General features: G+C 40.1%; 2 protein-coding genes across 2 annotated transcripts in view; one reads left to right on the top strand and one right to left on the bottom strand.

Annotated features, from left to right (window-relative positions):
* LMOD3 (leiomodin 3) overlaps nucleotides 1-5,698 on the top strand; it is a 22,713-nt gene extending 17,015 nt beyond the window's left edge. The window contains exon 4 of the mRNA XM_063115187.1: nucleotides 2,106-5,698. Within this exon, the coding sequence (XP_062971257.1) occupies nucleotides 2,106-2,132 (27 nt within the window). The 3' untranslated portion in view covers nucleotides 2,133-5,698. The remainder of the gene's footprint in view (nucleotides 1-2,105) is intronic.
* ARL6IP5 (ADP ribosylation factor like GTPase 6 interacting protein 5) lies at nucleotides 4,651-25,511 on the bottom strand. Its single transcript, XM_063115188.1, has 3 exons — nucleotides 24,904-25,511; nucleotides 8,792-9,009; nucleotides 4,651-6,694 (listed from the first exon to the last, which is right to left on the bottom strand). Exons 1-3 carry the CDS (start codon nucleotides 25,077-25,079, stop codon nucleotides 6,522-6,524), a joined length of 567 nt encoding a protein of 188 aa, XP_062971258.1. The 5' UTR covers nucleotides 25,080-25,511; the 3' UTR covers nucleotides 4,651-6,521.

Here is a 25,511-nt window from a genome sequence, read left to right as displayed (position 1 = left end):
TTGTAAGATTTGTATTTTTATAACATCAAATCTAGCTGTCTTTTCCTTTACGGTGTCTGTCTTTTGTGTTCTGCTTAGAAGTGGCTTCTATGAAGATTATTTAAATATGTGTCTATCTTTTCTTGCAACTTTTATAGTTTTTGGTTTTTAAAATAATATTTAATATTACAGATTAAGTTGAAGGGTTCAATTTTATTTTATTTATTTATTTATTTATTTTTTCCTTTTTTCGTGGCCGGCACTCAGCCGGTGAGTGAACCGGCCGGTCCTATATAGGATCTGAACCCGCAGCGGGAGCGTCGCTGTGCTCCCAGCTCCGCACTCTCCCTAGTGCGCCACGGGCTCGGCCGAAGGGTTCAATTTTAAAAGTAAATAGGAAGCAAGAAGTCTATTTTATTATTTCTTTTCCAAAGAATTAACCAATGATCATTTAGTGACTCATTCCTCTTCTCCCTAGTGATCTGAACTGCCGGCTTGGTCGTATTTTAAACATGTCAATATAAGGCTACATCAAAAAGTTTGTGGAAAAATAGAGTTGAAAGATAATACAAGTCTTTCCATGAACTCTTCGAAGTACCCGTGTATGTCTCTGGGTTTACTATTCTGGGTCAGTGCCATATTTTGCTTTTTAAAATATTATTTTGGAAGCCTTCCAAAGATCTATAAACATACATGTGAATAACATTATATAAAATGCTTTTTCCCTCATTCCACTCTGCAATATCAAGAATGCACCGTTTTAACTATTTATTGCAGCTTTACTGTTACTTTAAATACCTGGCATATTTTTTGTTCATTGTTTTTATTTACTCTTTGTTTATTTTTTGGCAGCTGGCTGGTGCAGGGATTGAACCCTGGACCTTGGAGTTATCAGCATCATGCTCTAGCCTACTGAGCTAACTGACCAGCCCACTCTTCATTGTTTGTAACCACTGGTGTTCTCCATGGGTGAACCTTACCAAAGTGCAGTCACACCCCTCCGTTCTTGAAGTCTGGGATGAGGGCAAGAGAGGGTCAGAAACACATCGAAGGCTGGCAAGCACCAGCACATGGAAGGTCCTCTCTGGTGGGCAGGATACTGGGAAACATTCCTAGCCAAAGGTCATGGTCAGAGAACTAGCTGTAAGAGGAGCACATGGCCAGAATGGGTCATCACATGGGCAGTTGGATATGTGCAATAGAGGGAGAGGCATCCCTAGTCATTATTACATAAACTCTGAGTGTCCCCCCCGACTTCTTCAGAAAGTACATATATGGTGAGTGAGTCACCCTCCAAAGACATAACCATGAATGAGACTCTTTAAGGACTTGCCCTATCTTTAAGCTGTTCTTATGGAACAGAAGTACGATGCGGATTTGCAGATTTGGACTTATGTTGCTCTTTTGTAATTTTTTTGCCCTTGTGGGGAAGTTCTCCAAGTAATATTTTATTTTAAAATTTTACTGAGCATCAAATTAGGAGAATTACTTCAAAGAGGAAAGATCCATTTTTAAAAGACCATCTATTTTATATTCTTGTAATGGTATTTTTACATGCAGTATATAATAATGGGTACTCAGATCAGGAAGATCTGGTTCAAATCCTGCTCTGTCTCTTCCTAGCTGTGTGACCTTAGGCAAATTACTGTCTTCTCTGAGCTGTTTCCCTCTACAAGGCTATAAAAGATTGTAATGAGATAACGTTTTAAAAATAAGTGCTGACATTGATTACTCACTTGTATTAAATAACTCAATCCTTACAATATCCTTGTGAATTAGATACTTTTATTATTATTCTACAGCTGAGAAAATTGATGCCCAATACCTCACAACTAGTAAATGCTAGTGCCAGGCTTTGAAACCAGGCCGACCCCAGCACCTGCCCTCTTATTTCGATGATATGATTCACCATGGTCTAAATGCCATTGAAATAGTCCCTGGCAATAGTAAATGCCCAATGAATGGTGGTTGTGGTGGTGGTTGTTGTATTGTTGTGATTTCAGGAGCTCCCCAGCCAGAATTTCTAATATGTTCTTTGAGGCATGTAAGTTTTGTAATTTTTGCTGTAAAGCTCTTGAGTTTCCAGGATTAATTTGTTTCCTTTTCTCTAAATGCTCAAATTACAGGTGCAACTGCCAAAAGAATTGGAATAAGGGGCAACAGAATCATCTAGAAGAACAAGAAATTGAAATAATGACTCTTGGATTAGAATTTGGAGACTATTTCAGCAGCAATACTTTGGATACAGGTGGCAGAACTGGCGACAGTGCTAACATCTAACAGGGGTGTTTGTAGAGGCAGGATGCTTGGGCAATGATGAAATAGAGGCTGAAGAGGAAGGGGAAGGAGATAAAATAGTAGTATTCAGAAGCAACATTTTCTACTTGAAATCAGTTTGAGTGACCTAGGTGAAATTTAGAGTCATTCTTCCAGAAGCAGAAATTTAAAAAATTTTTTTAGTAAACATTCACTTTATTATTGCTTTCTTCTCATAAATGACAATAAATATAACAGCAGTATTAACTATTATATCCCCATTTTTCTCCTTCCATCTCCTCTGCTGTCATTCATCACACAGTATCTTAATCTGAAAACTCGTGAATTTGAGCTCACGAGTGAAGGGTGAATTGAGCTCCTGGCCCTTCTGATGCTTTGAAATGGAAGATTGCTAATTAGCACTTCTTTGGAGAGTTGGTGGAGATTTCCAGTTTCCAACCCTGCCTGGATTTTTCCCTCAGAGACTCCACTGGTATTTAGGGGTATTAGCCTGATAGGGGTATTTGTGAGGAGCAGAACACAGAAGCCACAGGATGTGGAGAAAACAAAGTGTCACCAGAAAAAGTAATGGGAAAAGTAAACCCTATATAATAAAAACTTTCTGGCCACCAGTTTCCATATATATATATACGGACAATGGGAGACAGCATGCTATTTTTTGTAGAAAAAAATTTTTTTTATAAATAATGTAGTTATTGACAAGCTTTCGGTTTTACCCAAATATCAAATATATGTATGTACATATATATATGTGTATACATACACACACACACATACATATATATTTTTAAGTTTAGTCTATGAATGTAATTTGATTTTGTTGCTCTTCTCAAAAATCTTCAAAAGGAAACTCGATTACAGGATTAAACTTAAACTCTCCTTCCCCTATTCTTCAAGACCATCCATTGCCTGGCCCCAGTTTACTAATCCAGTCTTATCTCCCACACATCCTTCACACTCCTCTTGATAAAACATCCTGAGGCACACCCTTGTGTGCTTTTGCTGTCACTGATCCTTCCATAGAACACCCCCAAGAGACTTCCCTCCTGCTCTGCTTTTATGAGAGTCCAGCCCAATCTTCAAAGCCCCAGTCAGGTCCCTTCTCCTCTACAACGAACTTCCTGACAGCTCAAACCCATGTTCTTTCCTCCTTCCAAGTTCTTAGAACCCTTAATTATCCGTCCTGATCACTAGGTGCACAGAATTTGAGATTTTGTAATAATAGAAGTGGCATGAACCCTAGAAATTAGGAGATCAAGCTTTGATGCCCTTTCTCTCTTCCTTACTTGAGTGAACAATTGACACCTGCCTTCTTTTATGTAATCATAGGTGGCACATGACAAGCAAAACAGGCTCAAAGAGAATGGATCTAATAAGGACAAACTTAAAACAATATATTATTTGGCCTTCCAAGCCATGGGAAAGAAGTATCATGTTTCTATTTTTTAAACATAATTTAGTGTGTACAAAAGTATCCAAATTTAAATAGTTATACTTTTCAATCAAGTAATTTTAAACTAGCCAACAACTGATAGCTTTGGTTTCTCCTCCTTTAATATTGCTATAAATGTCCTTGCATACAAAGCAGGATAGTTAAGAAAGGGCTTCAGTAAATAAAACTTTTTAAGTGTCTAGCATATTCTATATCTAAGAGGCTAAACTCTGATAGGACAAAGGACTGTAAACACATTTGAAAGATTAATGTGTATTAGTAGTTGAAATTCTGGAAAGCCCTTAGGCATTCATTTGTATAGCTGTAGTATTAATAATCAGGAATTTCAAAAAGTGCTAAAAGTCCTGAAAGAGGATTTTAATCCTAGATGTGAAAAGAAAAGTTGATCCAATTTCATAGCATACTGCCTCATTACACAGGTTTTGTCCAGAGTTGAATCAGTTCAACTGATGCTTTTTCTATCCACCTCCTCCAACAACCATGAAGATCTTAGTTGAAAATTTTAACTTGTTTTTAAAATGTAATAATTTGAAATGTAATAAAATGTATTAATTTACAATATTTATTCGTTCTGTTTTTCTATTATTATCCTTCCAGAATTGACCACTGGCCTTGAGTATTTACAATGAGCATCTTTTTTTATTCAAGTCGTCACTTTCTCCAAATATATTGCATTTAATCAGCAGAATTCACCACATAGAAAATGGAAGAGGCTAAAATATGTATAAAACCCATGTCAGGTTTAGAAAAGGATCCCACTGGAATTCAATTTTATTCTGGCTGCAAATTAATAAAGTATTAAAGTTTCATTAAACAGTATTTGAAACACAGGCTACAAGTGTTTGCTGTATAGTTGTACATCATCATGGTTTACAGGGTTGTTACTGAGTTCCTCACATATTTAACACAGATGTGCATTAAATAAAGTCTCACACACTGAAAACCTTTGATACATTTTATTCTTCATATTTGGGTAAGGGTACAGATTCTAGAACATATCTGTGAAGTCATGATGGTATCACTGCGCTAAAGATGAGGCTGCATGTTGGCTGAGAAACTAAAATGCAAGAAAAATCAGGAGCAGCATACGCACTTGCTTCTTATTCTAGGACATACAGAGTTTCTCCAGTAAGTTCCGCTCCAATTGTCTTCAGAATTCAATGTTAGGGAAACCAAAATGTTTCCTACTTCATCTATGAAATCACTTAATTGTCAAACAAAACATTTTTTATAATCTATTTCTAAATACATGAGAAATAAAGGGATGAAAGTAACAGAATATATAAACTCATGCTGTTTTACTTCTAATGTCTATCTGTAAAAGCATATGGTTGTGACAATTGCTATGTAAAATTTTTATGAGCTGCAGAAGCTGGTGATCCCTCCCACTTTCATTCTCGTTTTTAAGTCTTTTTGCTTTGTCATCTAAAGATGCTTTTCAGATTTCAAAAGATCAGCTGTTATTGTCCTCTCTGTGCCCCTAAGGAATTTTAAAGTGCACATTCATTTCCTTCTTTCTAAAAGTTTCAGTTAAAAAAGAAACATAGAAAAAAGTATGGGAAACATTATCTTGGACACCTTTTTTTCGATTATAATGACAAAAAATGTGCAATATAAACAGAACTCAAGTGCTGTGGGTCAAATGTGTCCTCTGAAAGTTCACGTGCTGGAAATTTAATCCCCACTGTAACAGTGTTAAGAGGGTGGGAAATTCTGTTATGATATTTGAAAGGTGGGGCCTTTGAGAAGTGATTGGATCACAAGGATGGTGCCTTTGTGAGTGGATTAATTCATTCATAGAGTTATCACGGGTGTGGACTGTTAGCTTTATAAGGAGAACATGAGACCTCCTGAGATTTCCTCGCTATGTGATACCCTGCATTGCTAGGGGACCCTGTAAAGAGTTCCCACCCAGAAGTATTGCCCCTGAATCTTGGACTTCCTAGACTCCAAAACTGTAAGAAATAAATTTTGTTTCTTTATAAATTACCCAGTTTCAGGTATTCTGTTATAAGCAACAGAAATGGATGAATACATCAAGTTTTGTTTAATTTTTTTGTTTGTTTTCTAACAAGTCTATCAAGAATAACACAGGTTACACAGCTGTAACCTCCTTAAGGAAGATGACATTAAATTTGCAACAGACACCTGCTGGTGAAAACACATTTCAAAAAGTTACAAAAATTTAACAAAATACTCTCCTAAACAACTATCATTATATTTGTAAACAAAGTATAAACTGGCTTATCCAGTTTCCACTGCATGTCAAACAGGTGGCAAAGTAAAATAGATCACCTTTGATTTTAAAAGAATAATAATAAAAACTAAACTAATTTATACCCCACGCATTACAATCCTAGGAAATATTTTTGGAGGGGAACGCTGGAGGGGATTAGAAACAGGCTAACACATGACATCATCTACTTTACAGCCCTTCCATTTACTCAATGCCTTGATACTTTACAACTACTTTTTTTTCCCTACAAGATAACAGTATTGTTGCTGTAAAATCTATAATTATTTTCTTTTCTTTTATTCTCCTAAAGAAATAAGTGTGATCCATTTCCTATCAGATTACATAAATACACTTGAAACTTCAGACACAATAGCAGGATCGTTTTCTTTCAGTTTCTGAGGCCTTTTCTCTGTAACATCAGAGATGTTAATAGTTTGGCCTATACATGCATGCTGCCATAGATAGTTGGGTGGTATGTGCACCTCCTATTTCAAAAACACAAACAGAAAGTAGGTCTGGACAAGGGCAAACTGCAACTCCATTTCTGCTGCAACCTTGTCACCAAGTAAGCTATGTTTATTCTTTCACTTTGCTGATATAGTCAGAGATTTTGTTGAAGCTTTCTTCCTGCTGTTCTAGGGCATCCAAGATAATGCCCATTGGCGTCCTCTTCAGACCAATTCCTTCCATTTTATTCTCCAGCTTGTTCTTGAGGTTCCGAAGTCTCAATGACGCATGGATAAACATCACTAAGAGAAGTGACACAAAGTTAGCACCGAAGCAACAATTTTCTTTCGCCATATCAACATTGTGTGTTCACACTTTTAGTCAACTGCCTCAGTTAGCTACAAGACAATCTGATTCTCTAGCTGATCCAAGCCTTCAAATGGATCCATAGACTTTTTAAAAAGCTCTTCATCAAGTTATACATAGTTTTCTCCATGTGTGAAGGAAAACATTGTATTCAGCAGGAAGGACCATAATCTGGCAGCCACACTCTCTCCTCTACACACTAACATTATCACCTTGCAGATGCTACTTAAATGCCCTGAAATTCAGAGTGAATCAACATCATTCCAACCTACCTATAACTCAACTTCCTCAAGGTTTTCCAAAAAGGAACTCTTGCTTAATTCAGGGATTATCTGTAGTTTGTTCCCTGCAGGAGGCACCCAGGTGAAGCCCACTTTTAAGGTGCCTCCTAAGAAGCAATTTTCCAAAATGTTGTATATAGGCTTCTAGATTAAAAAGCTAAGGGGTTTATAGAACTTATGTAGCCCACTGTTCCCCAAATTTGCTTGATCATTAAGTATTAACCAAGTTTGTTTATTAAGAAACAGATTCTCTGGCCCCTCTCCTGGACCTCCTAAACCAGTACCTTAAAGGGATGGGCCTGGAATCTGTATTTAAAATAGGCATTCCATGTGACCTACAGCAGTGGTTTTCCACTTTCCATGTACATCCAAATCACCTGGAGAGCCTGTTAAAAAGGCAAATTACCAGTTTCCACCACCCAAAATTCAGACTGTTAAGACTGAGGTAGGGCTCCAGAATCTGCAATTTCAATATTATTACTCTGGATGATTCTCAGGTAGATGGATCTAGGATCCTCATGTTGAAAAACACTGATGTGGATTCTCTCTGGAGGCTCCCAGCCAAGACTGGCCATCAGAAACATCTGATGAGCCTCCTAAAAACACAGGTTCTTTGTGCACTGCTGTTGACCCACAGAATCAAGATCTCCAAGGGATGTGGCTGGGAAACATATTTTTAAAAAGCATCTTGGGTAATTCTCACAATTATCAAAATTTGAGAAACACCTATCTTGTCTAATTTCCTTATTTTATAGATGAGTGAAGGACAGCCCCTGTAGGACGACTGGTCCAAATCACAAGCTGGTTTCCAACAGATCTAGCAATAGAAATCAGGACCCTTAACTATTACCTATGACACATTCATGACACTGGCCTGATATAAAAAGGTACTAAAGTTAAGAAGCAGTGTATTTAAACAGAATTGTTGAAATACTAAGCCTCTAGCACATGTGGAAAACCTGAAGAAAATTTCAAAAAGTCTGAATTTGTTGATTCAAATATTTCATCCAACAAAGTGTGGGATTCACCCACAAAATATTCTGGGCTTAATCTAACAAAACCCCAAATTAGCAAATGATGTTACTTAATGGAATAAATGTACATGTGAAATGCTATTAAAAGTTAAAAGGGGGGGAAAGGAATGTTCCTGTCACTTAACACACTGGAATTTTAATTAGATTTCTGTTGATGAGGCTGGAATTTTATCTCTTCTCTATTTCAGGCTTTAAGTGTTTGGGGTCTTAGTAAATAGTGCATGTAAAATATCTAGTTCTCTTTACCAGAATCTGAGTACTCAGTATCTACATTCTGGGCCAATTATTCTTATAGATTTATTAAACTCTTAATGCTAATTATGATCTTCTGAGCAAGCAGAGAGTAAATAGTTTACTTCCAAATGATAAATACATTCATTCCTGTGCTGGGACAATATGAATGGCACTTAAAGCTTGAGAACAGACTCTAGCATCAGACAAATCAGGAGTCCTGTGGAGGCTACACTGCATTCCTGCTCTGTGACCTGGTATCTGTGTTTGTTTTGTTCACTGTTGTGTCCCCGGAGGAGTGAATGACATATAGCAGGTCCCCAATAAATATCTGTGGAATTAGTGAACTATTAGGCCTTGATTTTTAGAAAATTCTAACACTTTGCAGACATGCCAACGCATAAGAAACAGGTTATGTAATTGCCATTGGACAATTGTTCCTACAGTTTTTAATGACATAAGAAAAAGAAAACTCTGGTGCACTTACACAGCAGAGGAAAAGTGATGCCAAACACAAAGACCATGACTCCCCCAAACATGGATATGAGAAAGTAGCTAGCCAGCATGACCACCATCACAAACGTCGTGGGGTATCGCTTCTTCATCCGGCGGAGCACGTCTTTATTGTGGGCTGCCCACACAAACCCTGTGAACACCAGCACCACCACGATCCCTCCAAGGATCATGTTGAAGGGGCTCAGAAACCTGGAATATGAAAAACAGAAGAGGGAGAGGAGCTCAGCAGTAGGAGTCACAGGAGGAGGAAGAAAAGGAAAAGGAGGCACAGAAAGAGCAGAAATAATCACTGAATTCTTACTAAGGACTTTAAATTGTCTCAATTATTCTTCATAACTTTATGCAGTAGATACCATTAATTCATTTCTCAAATGAAGAAACAGGCACAGAGGATAGAAAAGGGTGGAGCTAAGACTCCCACCAGGCTAGTCAGTCCATCTTATTAGAGGCCCACAATTTTGAATACTGAAGCTTCTTTTGGAGAGGTTGTGTTTAGCTTCCATACATCTTGAGCTCTAGCACACAGTACGTTGTATTCTCTTAGCTTATTTAAATCCTCATAAAAGCTGCTGGGATCGATGAATGTAGAGTGGAAGCTACACAATAGTCTCCAAGGGTCAGATTCAGTCTTTTTTCTACAGTCACATTTTTGTTGGGCCTGTGCAGTGTTTTAAAAACTTTTACTTAAATCTTTATGTGTTAAAAAAAAAAAAAGAAAAGAAAAAAAACCTATGAAACTTGGGATTTCTTGCTTCTCCTGGAACAAGGAAATCTAATAACAACACTAGGTCCGTTTTCCCACATGTCAACAACTGGCTGGAGTGCCTTCTCATTCAGACAGAACAATTGCTCTCCATTTAGCTCCAGTCCCCACCACTCTCTACTGCATCCCTGACACTGACGCCCACAAGTGAGCTGCCATTAATCACTGTTTTTCTAATAGCTGGCCTGAATCACTCTCTTACACAACCTGCCTGTCCCATGTTGGCACTTGAGTTTAAGACTCCTGGCATAGAGAGGCCACTGCAAATCTTTTAAAAGGCCCAAAGTATCATTAGGAGATAGGTTATTAATGGAGATTTCCAAGGACATTACCTCCAGATTTATTCTTATATCAGCCAAAGGTATTTATTATGTGATAGCAATTATACTACTATTGATAAAGGGGATACAAATGAAGAAGAAATTTAGACCAGGTTATCTATCAGTGAGAATGACTGGGCATTACAGTCCCTCACCCCGACCCACTGTGTATACAAATCCCTTAACAAGACAATTGTCGTGGGCAAGTACAATGACTTACTAATTCCTTACCCTAGAGGCTATGATTTTACTTGGGAAGGACAAAGACAGCCAGTATGTTTTCATCATGTTCTGAATATCAGCATGACTGATTGCAAAATGAGGAATGGGGGAAGACAGGAGAAGGGGAGGTAATGAAGAGCTTCCTTTCTCTGAAATAGAATGGATAAAAGATTCATAGTCATATTTGGATTCACATTTAGGATAACCACAATTATTTTTTTTAAATCTCTTTAAATTTTAGCTCTAATTCTGCCGACTGAGACACAAAAGCTATTTTGTTTTGTTTTTATTATTTTTTTTTGGCATCTGGCTGGTACAGGGATTGAACACTGGACCTTGATGTTAGCAGCACCGTGCTCCAACCAACCGAGATAATGGGCCAGCCCTAACAAAAGCTATTTTAAACAGTTTTAAATTGAGTGAAAGTTTTTCACACATTACTGGGTGAAATTAACAGATATAATCAAGATCAAACTGCTTTTAAAAAAGATAAAAATTTCTATTAAAATGCACGTAATTAAACAGTGGTAAGAACAGTAGCATTTAATTTAAAACTAAACCCTACAATAATAAGTTGCTTATTTCATTCAAAACCTTTGCAGGGCTGGCTGGTTAGCGCAATTTGGTTACATTGTGGTGGTGATAACACCAAGGTCCAGGTTCCATCCCTGTTACTGGCCAGCTGTCAGAAAAAAAACAAAACCAAACCACAGTCTCAAAAAAAGAGTTCTAGGGCTGGCTGGTTAGCTCACTTGGGGGAGCGTGGTGCTGAGAACACCAAGGTCAAAGAAACAGAATGCTTGCAAATACTTATACCCTTCAAGCCAATAAAATCCCCTCTTCAGAATATAGTTGTAGTATTATGATATTTATATATGGGTTTTCATTCATGGTTCCTGGCTCCTACTACTCTGTTACCTTCTCCTGCCCTCCTTTCATCTGCTTTTTTCTCTGCAAGGCAGGAAATTCTCCAACCTACCTTAGCTAATTGTAGGTCATATGACCTGCATTTCAGGAGGGGTCCTGCCCCATGCCTGGGAGGAAGGAATGCTACACAGAGAGGCCAAGAAGCTGAACAAACAGGCCTTGCTGGGTTTCCCTACTCAGTCTATAGGTGTTAGAGCATATACTTTTTGTCCAATCACATTTTTACATGGTTGTCCATGCTTCGATTATGCCTAAGTAATGAAGCTACCATAAAAACCCAAGAGCACCAGGTGTAGCAAGCTTCAGGTTAGTCAAACACATGGAGGTCCCTGGAGGGTGGCGCGGCGGGGGAGGGTGTGGAAGCTCCGTGCCCCCCCCATACCGCACCCTATGCGTCTCTTTGTATCCTTTATAATAAACCAGTAAACATAAGTACATGTTTCTCTGAGTCCTGTGAGCCACTCAGACAAACTAATCAAACCCAAGCAGGGAGTTGTCGGAACCCTGATTTATAGCTGGTTGGTCAGAAGTTCCAGAGGCCTGGATATATGGCTGGCATCTGAAATGGGCGGCAGTCTTAGATAGTGTCAGAATTGAACTGAATTAGAGGACACCCAGCTGGTGTCCCCTGCAGAATTGCTTGCTTGCTTGCTGGTGGGGAGAAATCCCTATTTGGTTATAAAAGTCAGAATTTGGTCTTCTCTGTTGATCATTGTTGCTAAGTAAGAGTAAAAGAAAAAGACTGTGTGTTTTTCCTTACTCAATAGTCTAAGGAAATAAAAATGTTAAGACTGAGTTGTAACAGTATTCATATCAGTGGTATTTATGACTAAAAACTTTTAGAAACAACCTACACAGCCAATAATTTACTGGACTGTGGTATATTCAGCTATTTTTTTTAAAGTACACTTAATAATATAGGAAGACATTAAAGATATATTGAGTGGGTAAAAGCAATTACAATGTTAATAATTCCGTTAGGTGAATTTACCATATATGTCAGATAGCTCAGAAGTAGAAAGTTCTATAAATTAGTATATTATTTTGTAATCACAAATAAAATGTACATATAAAAAAAGAAACTATAAAAGTATAAAAGCAACGGTTGCCCAGGCTTGGCACAGGCCAACTACAACAGTCCATCTCTACTTGTACCATCTCTCCAATAACTTCAATGGAATTTCAGCTCATATACCACAGCAAAGCTTTTCCTTCTCCACCCCCAATCTTCATCCCTGCTTAATGCTCCAGATCCTCAAGCTTTCCCCAACAACCAGCACAAGGGACACCTGCTGTGTTGTCTGCTCTCTCTCCCTCTTGGCTCTGTATTTTCTGGGGCTACTTAGCCTCTCTGCACTTTTCTCTCTTGATTAAAAAAAAAAAAAAAATTGTATGTGGGTTATACCCTGTCTCCCCATACAACCCCAGAACTGGTCTGAGAAATACAAACATTTCCTCGTAGGCCTGAGGAGGGAAAAACTGGACAGGGCAAAAACGAAATCCTCTTTAGTCGGTAGTAGGGAGACTGAATGGAGAGGCCAGAAACTCTCACAGATTAATAAATCTCATCCCTAGCACCAAGAAGATTCTGAGAGAATTATACAAAAAGACTACAGTAGTTATGCTGGGTAGTAGAATGAGGGCAGTTTATTTCCATTTGCTTATTTCTATTTTCATATTTTTTCAATGGCCATGTATTACTTGAATAATAATAATAATAATAAAAACACTGACATTTGAAAATGAACAAATAAAATTGGGGAAAGGTGCCTGAAAGAAACCCCTTTACAAAGCCTTGACTTTGTCCTGTAACCTACCTAAATGTTTCTGAGCTGTAAAGAAAAGAAAATGTCAAAATTAACGGAAAGAACTAGAATGGAAGGTTAAAGTTTAAGGAAACTTCTTTGAATAAACTGCAATAGGAGATGGGTGGTTGGCAGCAAAGCATCAAAGGTCTCCCACTCAGTTCTTTCTAGAATACTTATTAAAATAATAATTTGTAAAATAAAGCATATACTAAAACTCATGTCAAGCTTTTTCTGTTTTCCTCTGGACAAGTAAAGTAGACATGTGGGTTAAATGTCTAGATACAGCCCAAGACAAAGAACAATGAAAAATCCAGGCCTGATTCAAGCAGTTCCAAATTTGCTTCTCACCTGTTCCTGTTGCTCATGTTCAAGGGAAAAGAACAGAGCAAGGAGTCCTATAGAACTGGTTTTAGCTTACAACATGCCCAGCCACAATCTATAATTAGAAAGTAACCAAGTTTCCAAGCTGGAAAAACCTAACACAGTTACTTAGAGAAGAAATGATTTTCTTCCACATTCTGATCACGTGCAATTCCATTCTAAGAAACGGTAAAGTGCATACCACTCCAGTGCCCTGGCATCCACCTACACTTGGAGCAAAATAACACACACACACACACACACACACACACACACATACACACACACACCACACACACACACATACACACACACACACACACGCCTGTCCCCCCAGCTCCCCCGAAATTAATTCCATTTCCCAGTGAGGGCAAGAATTCAGGAACCAGTTCTTGTCTGAAATGCTTTTAGTCAATAGTTGGGCTATTAGTCACACCTGTCACGACAAACCCCAGAAACCTTTAGGACATAACTTTCCATAAATGTGCCACCCATCTTTCATAGGGACAACTGCCAATGAGCTCTGCTGGGTGAAGTTTCATTTACTGGTAGTCCGTGAACAAAAGAGAGAGAGGGAGAGGCAGAGAAAGTGAGGGAAGAAGATCGAGGAGAAAAGAAAAGGGAGGGAGAGAGGAGAGAGAGACAGAACATGTGATTTTCTGTCACATGGATATAGGGCCTAGTTTTGCAATCAAAAACATTAAATGTGTTTTTCTACTGTGAGATAAACTATATATATATATTACAACAAATGATTAATTACAATGAATGATTAACAAACCCTTTCCTGTAATAGTTAAAAATTCTAGAGGAGTCATTTATGGTTGTAAAAAAGAATCCCATCACAGAATTTTGTAGCAGAGTCCAAAGATGAATCAGTCCAGTCCCATTATACAGATGAGTAAACTGAGGCCCAGAGAAGTGAAGAAACATATTCAAAGGGAGCCAGGGGAGAAAAGAGAAAAACAGGGTGCCAGTTGTGACAGCAATTCACAATATCACCCATTCTGTATTATTAACCGTCTCAGGGACTTCCCTCCCACCATTCTAAGTAACCCCATTCTTCCAGTTGGGGTGAGCAACTAAGGATCATCCTGGGAAATCCCATAGCACTCTCATTTCTCTCTAAAGGAAAGTGGCTATGAGCGGACATGGACTCATGTCCTAACCTTACCAACGTGATTCAGCTATCCACGTCTATAGTTGCAGCTCAAGTTGTGCAAGGGGGAAAAAATCTTGTCCAATCACAGAATTTTAGAGCTAGGAGACATCTTGAAAACCCACCTCATTTTACACATTAGCAAACTAAGGAGTAGGCAAGTTAATAAGTTTGTCCAAGGCTACCAGTTGCAGAGTTAACAATAAAAGTTTACCAAAACAGAGATCCCCAGATCAATCCAAGTGCACATTTGGTAACTTCTACAATGCTAACAAGCACCAGAGAGGTGGTGAAATTTTTCCTAAGCAGTAGAAGCAGTTTTGCACTGACTTCTAATTTTCTAACCCAAAAAGCTATTTTTGAAGCACGGTTCCTGAGGAAGTCTGACTCATCAAGAAAGGGAGGGAACAATTTAAACAGTGGACTTCTCTAAATTGTTGATGTTTTTCTCCATTTCTTGAACAGTGGGACGGATCATTGCAAATATGATCCACCCATCCATTTTCTTGCTTTTCATTGCTCTTAGAATACCAGTGTAATTCTTTACACATTCTGCAAGGCCTTGCAGGGTCTGACCCCTGCCTGCCTCTGCAGCCAGGGCCACTGTATAGAGTTATATAGCTGGTACTTGGGACAAGGAAGTCTGGCCAAGGGGGTAAGTGGGGCCTAAAATTCATCCCAAAATTTGGCTTGGACTGCATCCACTAGGAGAGTAAGAGGCAACTTTAATCATTAGCATGAGGGACCCCAAGAGCTAATAGCAGCCCTGCCTGCCAGCTTTCTCACTCCATCGCTTGATTCTGTGCTCCCACTACTTGGGGCTTCTATCTCTAGAACTCACCCTGCCTCATAGCCATCAACAGGCCTGTGCACAAGCTGTTCTCTCTGCCTGATTCACCCCTACCTCCTCCAAGCCTCTGCTCAGCCAGCCTTTTCTCAGTCTCTCTGACCAGGTCACAGCACCGTGCTTCTTCTTTATGGCACTTAGCATGATGGCAATTTTACGTTCATGTGAATGAGTATTGGATGAATGTTTCTGTCCCTTACTAGAGATTAAGCCCTCTCCATGAGGGCAGGGATAGTGATCTTTTATTCCCAGCACCTAGCACAGTGCCTGGCACAGAGTAGGTATTCAATAAATGTTTGTTGAAAGAAAGAAAAAAGGTAACTAACAACCTAGCATATTTTCATATTATTTAAATAAGCTTAGCAAATTTCTATGGCCATGAGTGAAGTGATAAGAATTTTATCTTGGAAAAATCCCTGTTATTCTCATTATACACTAAATATTACTGGAGAAATAGTCCCTGTCCTTGTTCCCTCACAGAACGGTGACAAAGGAACAAATGAAAAAGCAAAAGTGAAAAAAATCATGTAAACGCCTATGCAAGTGTAAGCAACAATTATGATAAAGTGATTGGACGAGGACAAAGGGCACTTTGGCCTGCTGGAAGGAGGAAACTTTGTAAGCTTTGTGGACAGCTAGCCCAGGCTGGGGGCAGGGAAGGAGAGTGGGTGGAATGGAGGTGGATTCACATCCCTGCAGACCTGTCCCTGCAGGCCCCCCTTGCTCTTTGATTCCCCAGATAACTCCAACAGTCTTCTGTGGTTATTTTGGTTTCCCAGCATGGCTTCCTTCCTGGCAAGAACTATTTCTGACTGTAAAGTACAAATGTGGGATTTGGACACAAATCAGTGGGGTTTTTTTTGGCAACTGGATGGTAAGGGGATCGAAACCCTTGACCTTGGTGTTACAACATCAAGCTCTAACCAACTGAGCTAACCAGACAGCCCTCAAATCAGTCTTGAATAAACATGACCAGTGTCACCTGGGTCTAAGGATCATGGGGTACTTTAGAGCAGTTAAGGTAGGACAAGTGCCTGTCCTTTTTGTTGTAGAAAAGGTCATAGTAACCCAACCTTGAGGTTTTCCTAACTAATTGAATTAGGAAGGCCCATAGTATTTACTGCATACTTGTCATGTACTAAATATTTATTGCATCCCAAGTACGGGGCACCGTCAATGTAAACATTCACATGCAAACAACCCACTGTCTTTGCAGTAGTTGGCAGGTTAAAACTATTCATGGTAAGACATACCCTAGGTAACTCTATGTTTTCTTTTGCATTTATCAAGCTAATTGCTTGTTTTATTTTTAATAAACAGGTGAGACCTGGATTAGAAACCGTGAGTCTCACACTTCCCACAGTAATGGAGCTTCAAATAACAATCTGTGTACAAAGCTCAGATTAGATTGCAAAGAATCCTTTTTTAACTTTTTATTATGGAAAATTTCTAACATATTCATATAATTAGGAACCCATCGTTACTTTCACAACCAATAATTTTTTGGAGCTAAAGTAGAAAGATATTTATGTGTTTATGGCACTGAACACAGTGGAATGAGTAAACTAAAAAAAAAAGCTACTGAGAATTGTCACATGGCAAGTTCTTAGAGCTGTGGAGAGAAGACAGGGCGTAGACAAATGCTAATGAGCTTGGTGACACACAAACTCCCTTCCCTCAAAAGCTTACTGTCTTTTTACCTCATGCTCACCGTTAATTTCTGTATTCTCTTTTCTTTTTCTAAGACAAGAAGCTATACCGATGGGATGTGAAGCAGATTAGCAGATGTGGGAACCAAAGCTCCGGTTTTCTACTTCCAACAGGCTTCTGCCTTCCAGGTTGTTTCCATTAGCAAATGCTTAATGAGAGGAAAGGCCAGGAAATCCTATTTATGGCAAATGCTTACAGGACGGGAATCTGCTTGCAGGCTTTGTCCAAGATCACAGGCCTTGAAAGCATTCCCTGAAAGAGGAAGCCAAACTCATTGCAAGAGAGCGTTAACAAGAGAGTGTTAGTAAGGGTAAGTATTCTGAGGTTGAGTGATAAAGGGTAGAATTCATTTGCCCAAAAAGAAAATAATAAGAAATTTCCAATATTTCTCTGCTCAATTAGGTATTAAGTGGACAGGTGAAGAACCAGATCTTGAACTTTCAGGACCGATTTCCTGTACAGAGTTCTCTGCCCCTAAGTTGACTCAGAGTTTCTGCCTTCTAAGAGAGGGAGCCAGGAATCCAAAATACACTATTTATTTACACATTTACCTTGAATCATTGTAAATCCTTACCTAGGGAAAGCAAACAGAAACTACCAACCAGCTGATAGTGGCAGGGAACTTAAAAAAAAATAAAGGTGGGGGGTAGGGGTAGAGAGAAATCAAGAACAGTTACATAGTGCCAGAAGATGATTTAATGAAAGACGATTCTTATGAGGAATTTTTAGATTAAAATTTTATTGAGTGTTGACAGACCTCTTAAAATTCTGTACTCAGAAGAAATGCAGTACCCATCAGAGGAAGACATATGCCAGCATTCCACCTGCTCTGCCTCAAGTGCAAATAAACGGGTACAGGAAGGCAGGAAGAGATTGACTCTGGGAGGATTTGTGAATGTGGGTAGAGTTGTATTCCTGACTGCACCCTCAGGATCTAGACAGTGTTTGGCGCATGCATGCTCAGTAAATTTTTGTTCAACTTAACAGAAGGCATCTGAACTGCAGGTGAGAATAAGTAAAATTGAATAATCCTTTCCCCAAACCACATACTCAGTGCCTGAGAGTTTTGGAATTTGGAATGATAATATACAGGGGAGATCAGATAAGTCAGGTTGAAGAAGATGTGTGTTTATGTAGGTGTGTATTTCTGTACACCTGCTATAATTGTATAAAAACTAAGCACTATGTGTTCAGTGTCCTCTTGCTGCCCTCTAGACTCTAAACTCAATGAAGGCAGGAATCACAGCTGTCTTATTCTCCACTGTATCTCCTGGCACAGTGTCTGAGAAGTTGCTAAGTGCCTCATAGTCTTTGTTGAGTCAATGAATAAAGTAACACAAATAAGAGTAATATCGTAGAACTGGTGTTGAAGCTGACTAATCTCAAAAGCATTTCTACTAGCTTTAGCATAAACAGACTGCAATTCATGCTATCTGCAAATATTTTAATACATTCCCATGCAGAGCATCCCAGGACTCTCTTATCCTTTTCTTTCTCTACCAATTAGAAACTTGGTTCTTCATCTTTGCAGCATTTACAGGTACAAATAATATGAACATTTCTTAATATCAGAGCTGGTAGCCACGGGCCTAGAATATATTATGGAGCCACACTCATTTTGAAAAAAATTATGATAATATTCTTTTCAAACTCAGAATTACTAGCCTGCCAGAAACTTCTTACCACCTTGAGTAACTGAAAACATAAAGTGGCAGCTGTAGACTCCATCCTCCTATAACACCTCTACAGGCCAAATTATCAGGACACATGGTGAAGAGTTACTTTAGCCAAGAAAAATGGGTTCATTTGTCTGTCTTTAGGGGGAGGCATCAATGTATACACGAGAATAAATGCACCTTTCTGGCTGGAGAAGCGGCAGGGGCATTTATGAGTATATGTTGCAAATTCTGTGTGTGGTTGGTGATTCTGAGGCCATGCTGGAAAAAATAAGTTCTGACGGCAGGAAGTAATGTTTGAGAATAAGACAGGCATAATATACAAATGTTATAAGAGTCAGGTACTCAGCTGAATTTGGTTAATCAAAAGCTTTAGCGAGCTGGCCAGTTAGGTTAGTTGGTTAGAGTGCGGGGTTGATAACACCAAGGTCAGGGGTTCGGATACTCATACCAACCCTTTAGAAAATCTGCTACATGTTTTCATGGAAAAATTATTTCACTTCCTATCAATAAAGCAAACTACTATTAGCAGATTTCATTTAAAAATGAAGGGCTGAGCCCGTGGCACACTCAGGAGAGTGCGGCGCTGGGAGCGCAGCGACGCTCCCACCGCAGGTTCGGATCCCATATAAGAATGGCCGGTGCACTCACTGGCTGAGTGCCGGTCACGAAAAAGACAAAAAATAAAATAAATAAAAATGAAACCATGTGACCTCAAGCCTTTTTATTACCGAAAGTTAGCAGACTCAACAGGATAGGTGGTTCTTAACTTCACCTTGAGGGTGTGTATCACAATCACTTGGGGAGTTAGAAAAAAGAAAAGAAAAAAAAAAAAACAGACGGATCCCTGGACCCAGCCAAAACCTATACATTTAGAATCTCTGAAGGAGACACCTGGCACATAGGTATATTTATTTAAAATTTGTCAATACTTCTTTTGAGCCAGACCAGACTAGTGCTTCTGAAATTTTAATGTGTCTGAGGTTCTTGTTAAAATGTATATTTTAACCCGGTAGGACTAAAGTGGGGCCTGAGGTCCTTCATTTCTGATAAGCTTCCAGGTGAAAGATGCTGTTCCATGGCCCACACTTTGCGTAGATTTCTCCAGCTCCAATCTTTGGCATTCTATTAAGCATATAGAAATTCCCATCCACAACCAGAATGCTTATGTACTTAAACTGCAAGCGCAATTAGGTGTTGCCTTTGCTTTTCACTTTGAAATTAAGGCAGAGACTTCTATTGCTGTGGATGATTTGAAAAGAATATCTTAATATCAAGATAATCTCATGTCAAGGATGTACAAGGTAAGTCATGGCCTCTTCAATCTCAGACATCTTTCCTTCTTGATTTAAAGGATCTAAAGCCATTTCCAGCAAAATGCACATTGCCTAGTTTGCTATTCATGCTGTTCCTTTTAAGTCATTCATTCCCTTCTGAAGTGATACCTGAATCTCAGAAAGAAACTAAGGTCTTCAAAAGATGCAAAGTTGTATAAGAATCACAAGTTGCAATTATGACAATACTCCTAATGCGTATCATTATCTAATACTCCTGCCTAAGAGGATACATAAATTATGAGAATCTGAAACATGCCTGTAACCTAGGATTAATGTAATAATGACAGCAGCTAATGTGTGAATGTTAAAATTTGCTAGCCTTAATGCACTTTGTATTAATGGAGTCCTTTAATTCCTACCTTATAGCAGTGGAGCTCCAAAGCAAGTCAACTTTTGAGCAGAAAGCTAATAAGACAAATGCCAGAATTCTGTCGAAAAATAAAAAACCGAGTCTGTGGAACCAGTAGAGTTTTCCAGGCAAACGAAAAAAAGGATGATAGCATAACAAATTTAATAAATTGAGTGTAATGATCAAAGCTGTCCATTCTTATGTTGGAAGGTCAGGAGCCAGGTGCTAAGTCAACCTGCTTTGCTATGTAATTGCTAAGAACTCTGTTTTTGTAACTTGTTATGAAGCAACTTACATTTAGTAAATGGTGATACTGAGGAATCATGATGATTTTCTTGGAAGTAGAGCACTGCTTCTCAATCACAGGCAATGTCTAGAGACATTTTTGATTGTCATGATTGGAGGCAGGTATGCTACTCGTATCTAGTGGGTAGAGGGCAGGGACAGTGCTAAACATCATACAATGCACAGGACAGCCTCCACGACAAAGAATTATCAAGTCCGAATGTCAACAGTGCTGAGGTTGAGAAACCTGGCAGTAGAGGATTTCACCAAGGTTTACAAGGACAATATGAATTAGTTAAGTTTCTGAATTATAAAATTGAATTTCTACACAGCTAAAGTAATCCTAAACAATACGTAGCATACTACCTTCAGCAACGACCCAGTTAGAATCACTTCAGGAGCACGTTGCTGCTATGTGCTGGCATGTTGCTATGAGATTCAAAATAATTTGTTCCATTCAGTAGGTTAAAAGTTGCCCCTGTGATCATGCTGAAATCTTCTGATCATTTATTGACTCTACACTCACCAACTAAATTGTATAGCAGGCCTCAGGGATACAGAGAATAAAAATAACAATAATGACAGAAACATGGAAAGGAAATATAATCACAAACAAAACCTACAGTGTCTGGCCTGAAGGAGATCTACAGCCCAGAGGTGAGACAAGTGAGAAGTTTAAAAGCCTATGAGGTAAGTTACAGGAAAGAGATAGGCACATGTGTGGGGCCCAATTAACATAAGGGAGTAAGGGACAAAGGAGAACGTTTCCTCAAAGAGATGGTACTAAAGCCTGAGCCTTGTAGGAGAAGCAGGAATGGGTGAAGAATTTGGGGGTGGGGGGTGGGGACTGGAGTCTGGGTGGATGGAGTCACTGGTACAAAGACACTGTCTGTTTCTCAGTAATCTCTGATAAAACCAACAATGATAAAAATAATAAGTAACATTTTGTGGAGCAAAAACTCGGAACTTGGCACTGTTTTAAGAGCCTTGCCTATATTAACTCAGTTAATCCTCACACAAGCCCAGTGAGGTAGGTACTATAATCAGTCCCATTTTACAGATGAGGAAGCTGAGGCACAGAGTGGTTCAAGTGACTTACCCAAGGTCACAGCTAGAGACTGACAGTTGGGATGCAAATTCACAATCTGGCTCTGGTGGATACATTCTTGACCACTATACTTTATACTACTTGAAGAGCCAGAAGATATGAAAACTGTCTTCAAGGAGAAGATTTAGCTAAAATTAATCTAAGAAGCATAGTAGACTTACTGAGTGGAAGTCGTGTGCCTGGTAAACCGTGCTTTTAGGTGAAGGACAAACTTCTAACCATGGATTACCAAGCCCTGCCTGATTAGGACCTTAAAGGCAGGTTTATCTCCATCCCAGTCCCTCTTAATCTCCACCTTGGTATAGGCAGTCCTTTGCAGTGTTTCTAGATCTAGATTATATTGGCCAAGGTCGTACTGCAATCTTGAAGAGCAAGCCCTCTCTGTTCTCACCCAAGCCAGTTTTCAACCTCTGAGAACCTAGGCTAGAGCCCTCTAACAGTGCCCTTGAGATGCCTCCTCACCAGCATGGGATGGAACCACTGAAGAACACCCTTTGAACACAGTCCTTTCCCCAGGTAACATCCAGGCTAGATTTTCATACAGTCAATCAAGATTTCAAGAGAAACTACCAAAGGCCAGTAGAGGATCCAGGTAAATAACCTCCAACACTGCTTTGACTCACCCATCTACTACATCACCAAAAGAGGATAGTTTTCTTTAGAATGAGAGATATTCCAGAATCAAATTAAGCCCTCTGACTCTGAAGATACTTGGCTTCTTCCAGCTTTAAGAGACTATAATTCTAAATCTCATGACTCATAGGAAGATGGTATAGTAGTTAAGAGTCCATGCCTGGATCTGGGACTTGGAGCACGTCACTTAACATCTCTGAGCCTCAACCTTAATAATAATAATAGTTTATTTATTGGGTTGTATGACATAATACAGGTAAAATACCCAGCATACAAATCACTCAGTAAATGGTTTTTTTTATTATTAAATTATAAAAAAAGAAAAGAGCAATTTGTGGAAAAAAACTACAGATTGCATGTTTGTAGATGCATAGAAAACAACTGAAGGTTATACAACAAACTTTTATTAAAGTATGAAGGAAATTTCACATTTTACCCCTATGTAATTTTCAAAACAACTTTTACGACTGGCCTACATCTTTTGTAAGTTTTTAAAAATAAGAAGAAAAAAAAAAAACTTCATGGCTACTTTTCACTTTTTCCTTCAGAAATTTCACAGATAGTCAACATTTCTTCTTTGAAAGGAGGATGAGAAGGGTCAGCACCCCCAAACTGCCTGAGTTGGTGGCCTAAGACACCATACTGAGGGAGCTATATTTAGTGAAGAGGTTGGCTCCTGGCCTTGACAGTGAAAAATGGATTCCATCAAAGCAGCAAGGCGTGTGTCTAGCCTGGGCAACACACCTCTTGAAAAAAGTGAGTTTTCCATACATTTGATGGGCCTGTGTCAAACCTTGCCCGATATCTAGGTGTTTGGAGTTACCTCAAGAAAATATCTCCATAACTAGATACCGGATAAGACGCTTCTTTACAAAGAGAAAGAAAAAGAAAGCAAAACAACATATGCAAAGCTATTTACTATTTATTTTGTTTTTAAAAAATTATTTAAAGTCCCAGGAAAGTCTCAAGCATTAGCTGGGGGAAGGTTCAGAAGGCAGCGGCCTCAGGCCTGCCCTACCCTGACAAATTTTACCTTGGCTACCACTCTAGTTCAGTCTGCTCAGAGCCCTTTATACACCAAGCCATTCCCAGAGTTCGCAGTTCTTTAAGCAATGCATAATGAGGATCCACTTCGGCACAGGGCGATTGCTGTGTACCACACCCAGAAATTGTGAACTCTCCCCCTCTCCTGTGTGCTGTGTGTAAGTTTGCTCCTTTAGCTTCTTGACAACTGCCACATGCCCCTGAGCCAGAATTCAAGTCTGATTCATCTTGGTGTGCCACATGCCCCTGAGCCAGAATTCAAGTCTGATTCATCTTGGTGTGCTCTGAGTTTGGCATGGAGCCTGGCACAGAGAGGTGGCTCAATACATAAGCCAACTAACAGCAAGTCGACTTAAGAAACCACCCTATTCACCCCTCCCCAAACCCTCCAAGTTTGAATTTCTCCTTTTTCTCCCAAGCCAGCTTGCTCTTTCCCTCTGTTTGTTCTGAAATAGAAAAGTCAGACATTTCTTTAAGGGCAAGTGAGCTCTTTAAAAAGTCTGAAGGTGGCTTTTTCTTTAAAGATGCGTAGGAGATAATCAGCAAGATTGAGAATATTACCACCCATCCTGCAAAAGTGACAGAGACATTTCTTAAAGGGAGAACTACAAGAAAAGGTGGTATCTAGGGAAGCAAGAGTGTGTATGTGTGTAATCTTAATTAACACAGTGCACCTTTTTTTTTTCTTTTTTTTGACCGGTAAGGGGACCGCAACCCTCGGCACAGTGTGGTCTGCACCACGCTCAGCCAGTGAGCGCACCGGCCATCCCTATGTAGGATCCGAACCCATGGCCTCGGCGCTACCAGCACTGCACTCTCCCGAGTGAGCCACGGGGCCGGCCCAACACAGTGCACTTTTTAAGTACCAGGTATTGGAAAGGCCTTTGGATACACTGAGACCCCATGCTAGAGAGTGAAGATAGAGAAAGTGACCACACCTGGCAACTCCTGGAAGAAAAAGCCTGAGGGTCCTGTTCCCAGAGTCATGGCAGCCTTCACCCCACAATGGGAGATACGCCACCAGAGGACACCCACCCTCTTGCTCCCAAGCTCAGCTTTCCTGTACAGTGTGGCAGGCACTAGGAGCAGAAACCAACAAAGCGCGTCTCCACTTCGATGCCCTTTTACAACACCACCCTGGGTCCACACCCTGTCGCCCCAGCCAGCCCTAGCATAGGGCTACAGCATTCTGCTCTTTCTTCTCTGTTTTAAAAGACGAGGGCGCTATACGTATCTCCCCAGCAAGAGCCTGATACAGGAAGGGGGGGGGGGTCATTTTTCTTGCCCGAGGTTGGCAAAATTTCCCCCATCCTCTTGCCCCGAAGGGACCCCTCAATTCTCAGCCCTGGACGAAGAGAAAGGGGACCCCCAGATTTCTGTGGCCTCGCCCTGCGAACAAGTTTCCACCGGCTTGGCCGCCTGTACAATTGCCAGGGCAGGCGCTGAGCGTGGACAGAGAACGTCTCTACACGCAAGGTTCTTGCACCTCGAGCCCCCTCCACGCTGACCCCGGATGGGTGGCCCCAGCCACTTACCCCACGACAGAAATCATCATGGCAGCCACTACTAGGTAGTTGGTCTGGTAGTAGAGCAGGTTGCTCACCACGCGGTTGTTCCATTTTGAAATGTCCGTGAAGTCCGGCCGTGCGAAGCGGTCAGAGCCCGGGAAGAAATCGTCCCAGGCGCGGAGTGGGGCGAGACTCACGTCCATGTTCTAAGCTTTGCGTTTTTCGCCTGCGGAATCTGGCGGCGGCGGCGGCGGCAACCGATCAGCTGAGCTGGGTTAAAGGAATGACAGCGGTTCCGTCTCGATCGGCTCTGCGGTTGGCGAGCAGCAGAGCAAAGGGAATTGGAGCGGGCGGGCGCGTTTGCTCTTCTTTCCTTCTTTGATCGGCTCTGAGTAGTTGGTTACAGGAAAACAGGGGCCCCGCGACAGAGCAAGGGACCGAGTGCAGAACAGAGATGAAGAGACAGAAAGCAACCAGCGGAAATCCCCTGTCTGAAGGGAAATGACAAGGCGTTCTCTGGCACTCTGAATACAAACAGCCCCCTTCAAAATACCTTTTTTGAGGGTTTAACCTAGGACTGTCTTTTCTGATTTAGAGAAAAATCTTGCATACTGTTCAGATCCCAATCTAAGTGA

The sequence above is a fragment of the Cynocephalus volans genome, chromosome 11 (genome assembly GCF_027409185.1).
Source record: "Cynocephalus volans isolate mCynVol1 chromosome 11, mCynVol1.pri, whole genome shotgun sequence".
NCBI classification, from domain to species: domain Eukaryota; kingdom Metazoa; phylum Chordata; class Mammalia; order Dermoptera; family Cynocephalidae; genus Cynocephalus; species Cynocephalus volans.
The sequence above is the reverse complement of the archived record's forward strand: the minus strand, read 5'-3'. Positions and strand labels throughout refer to the sequence as shown.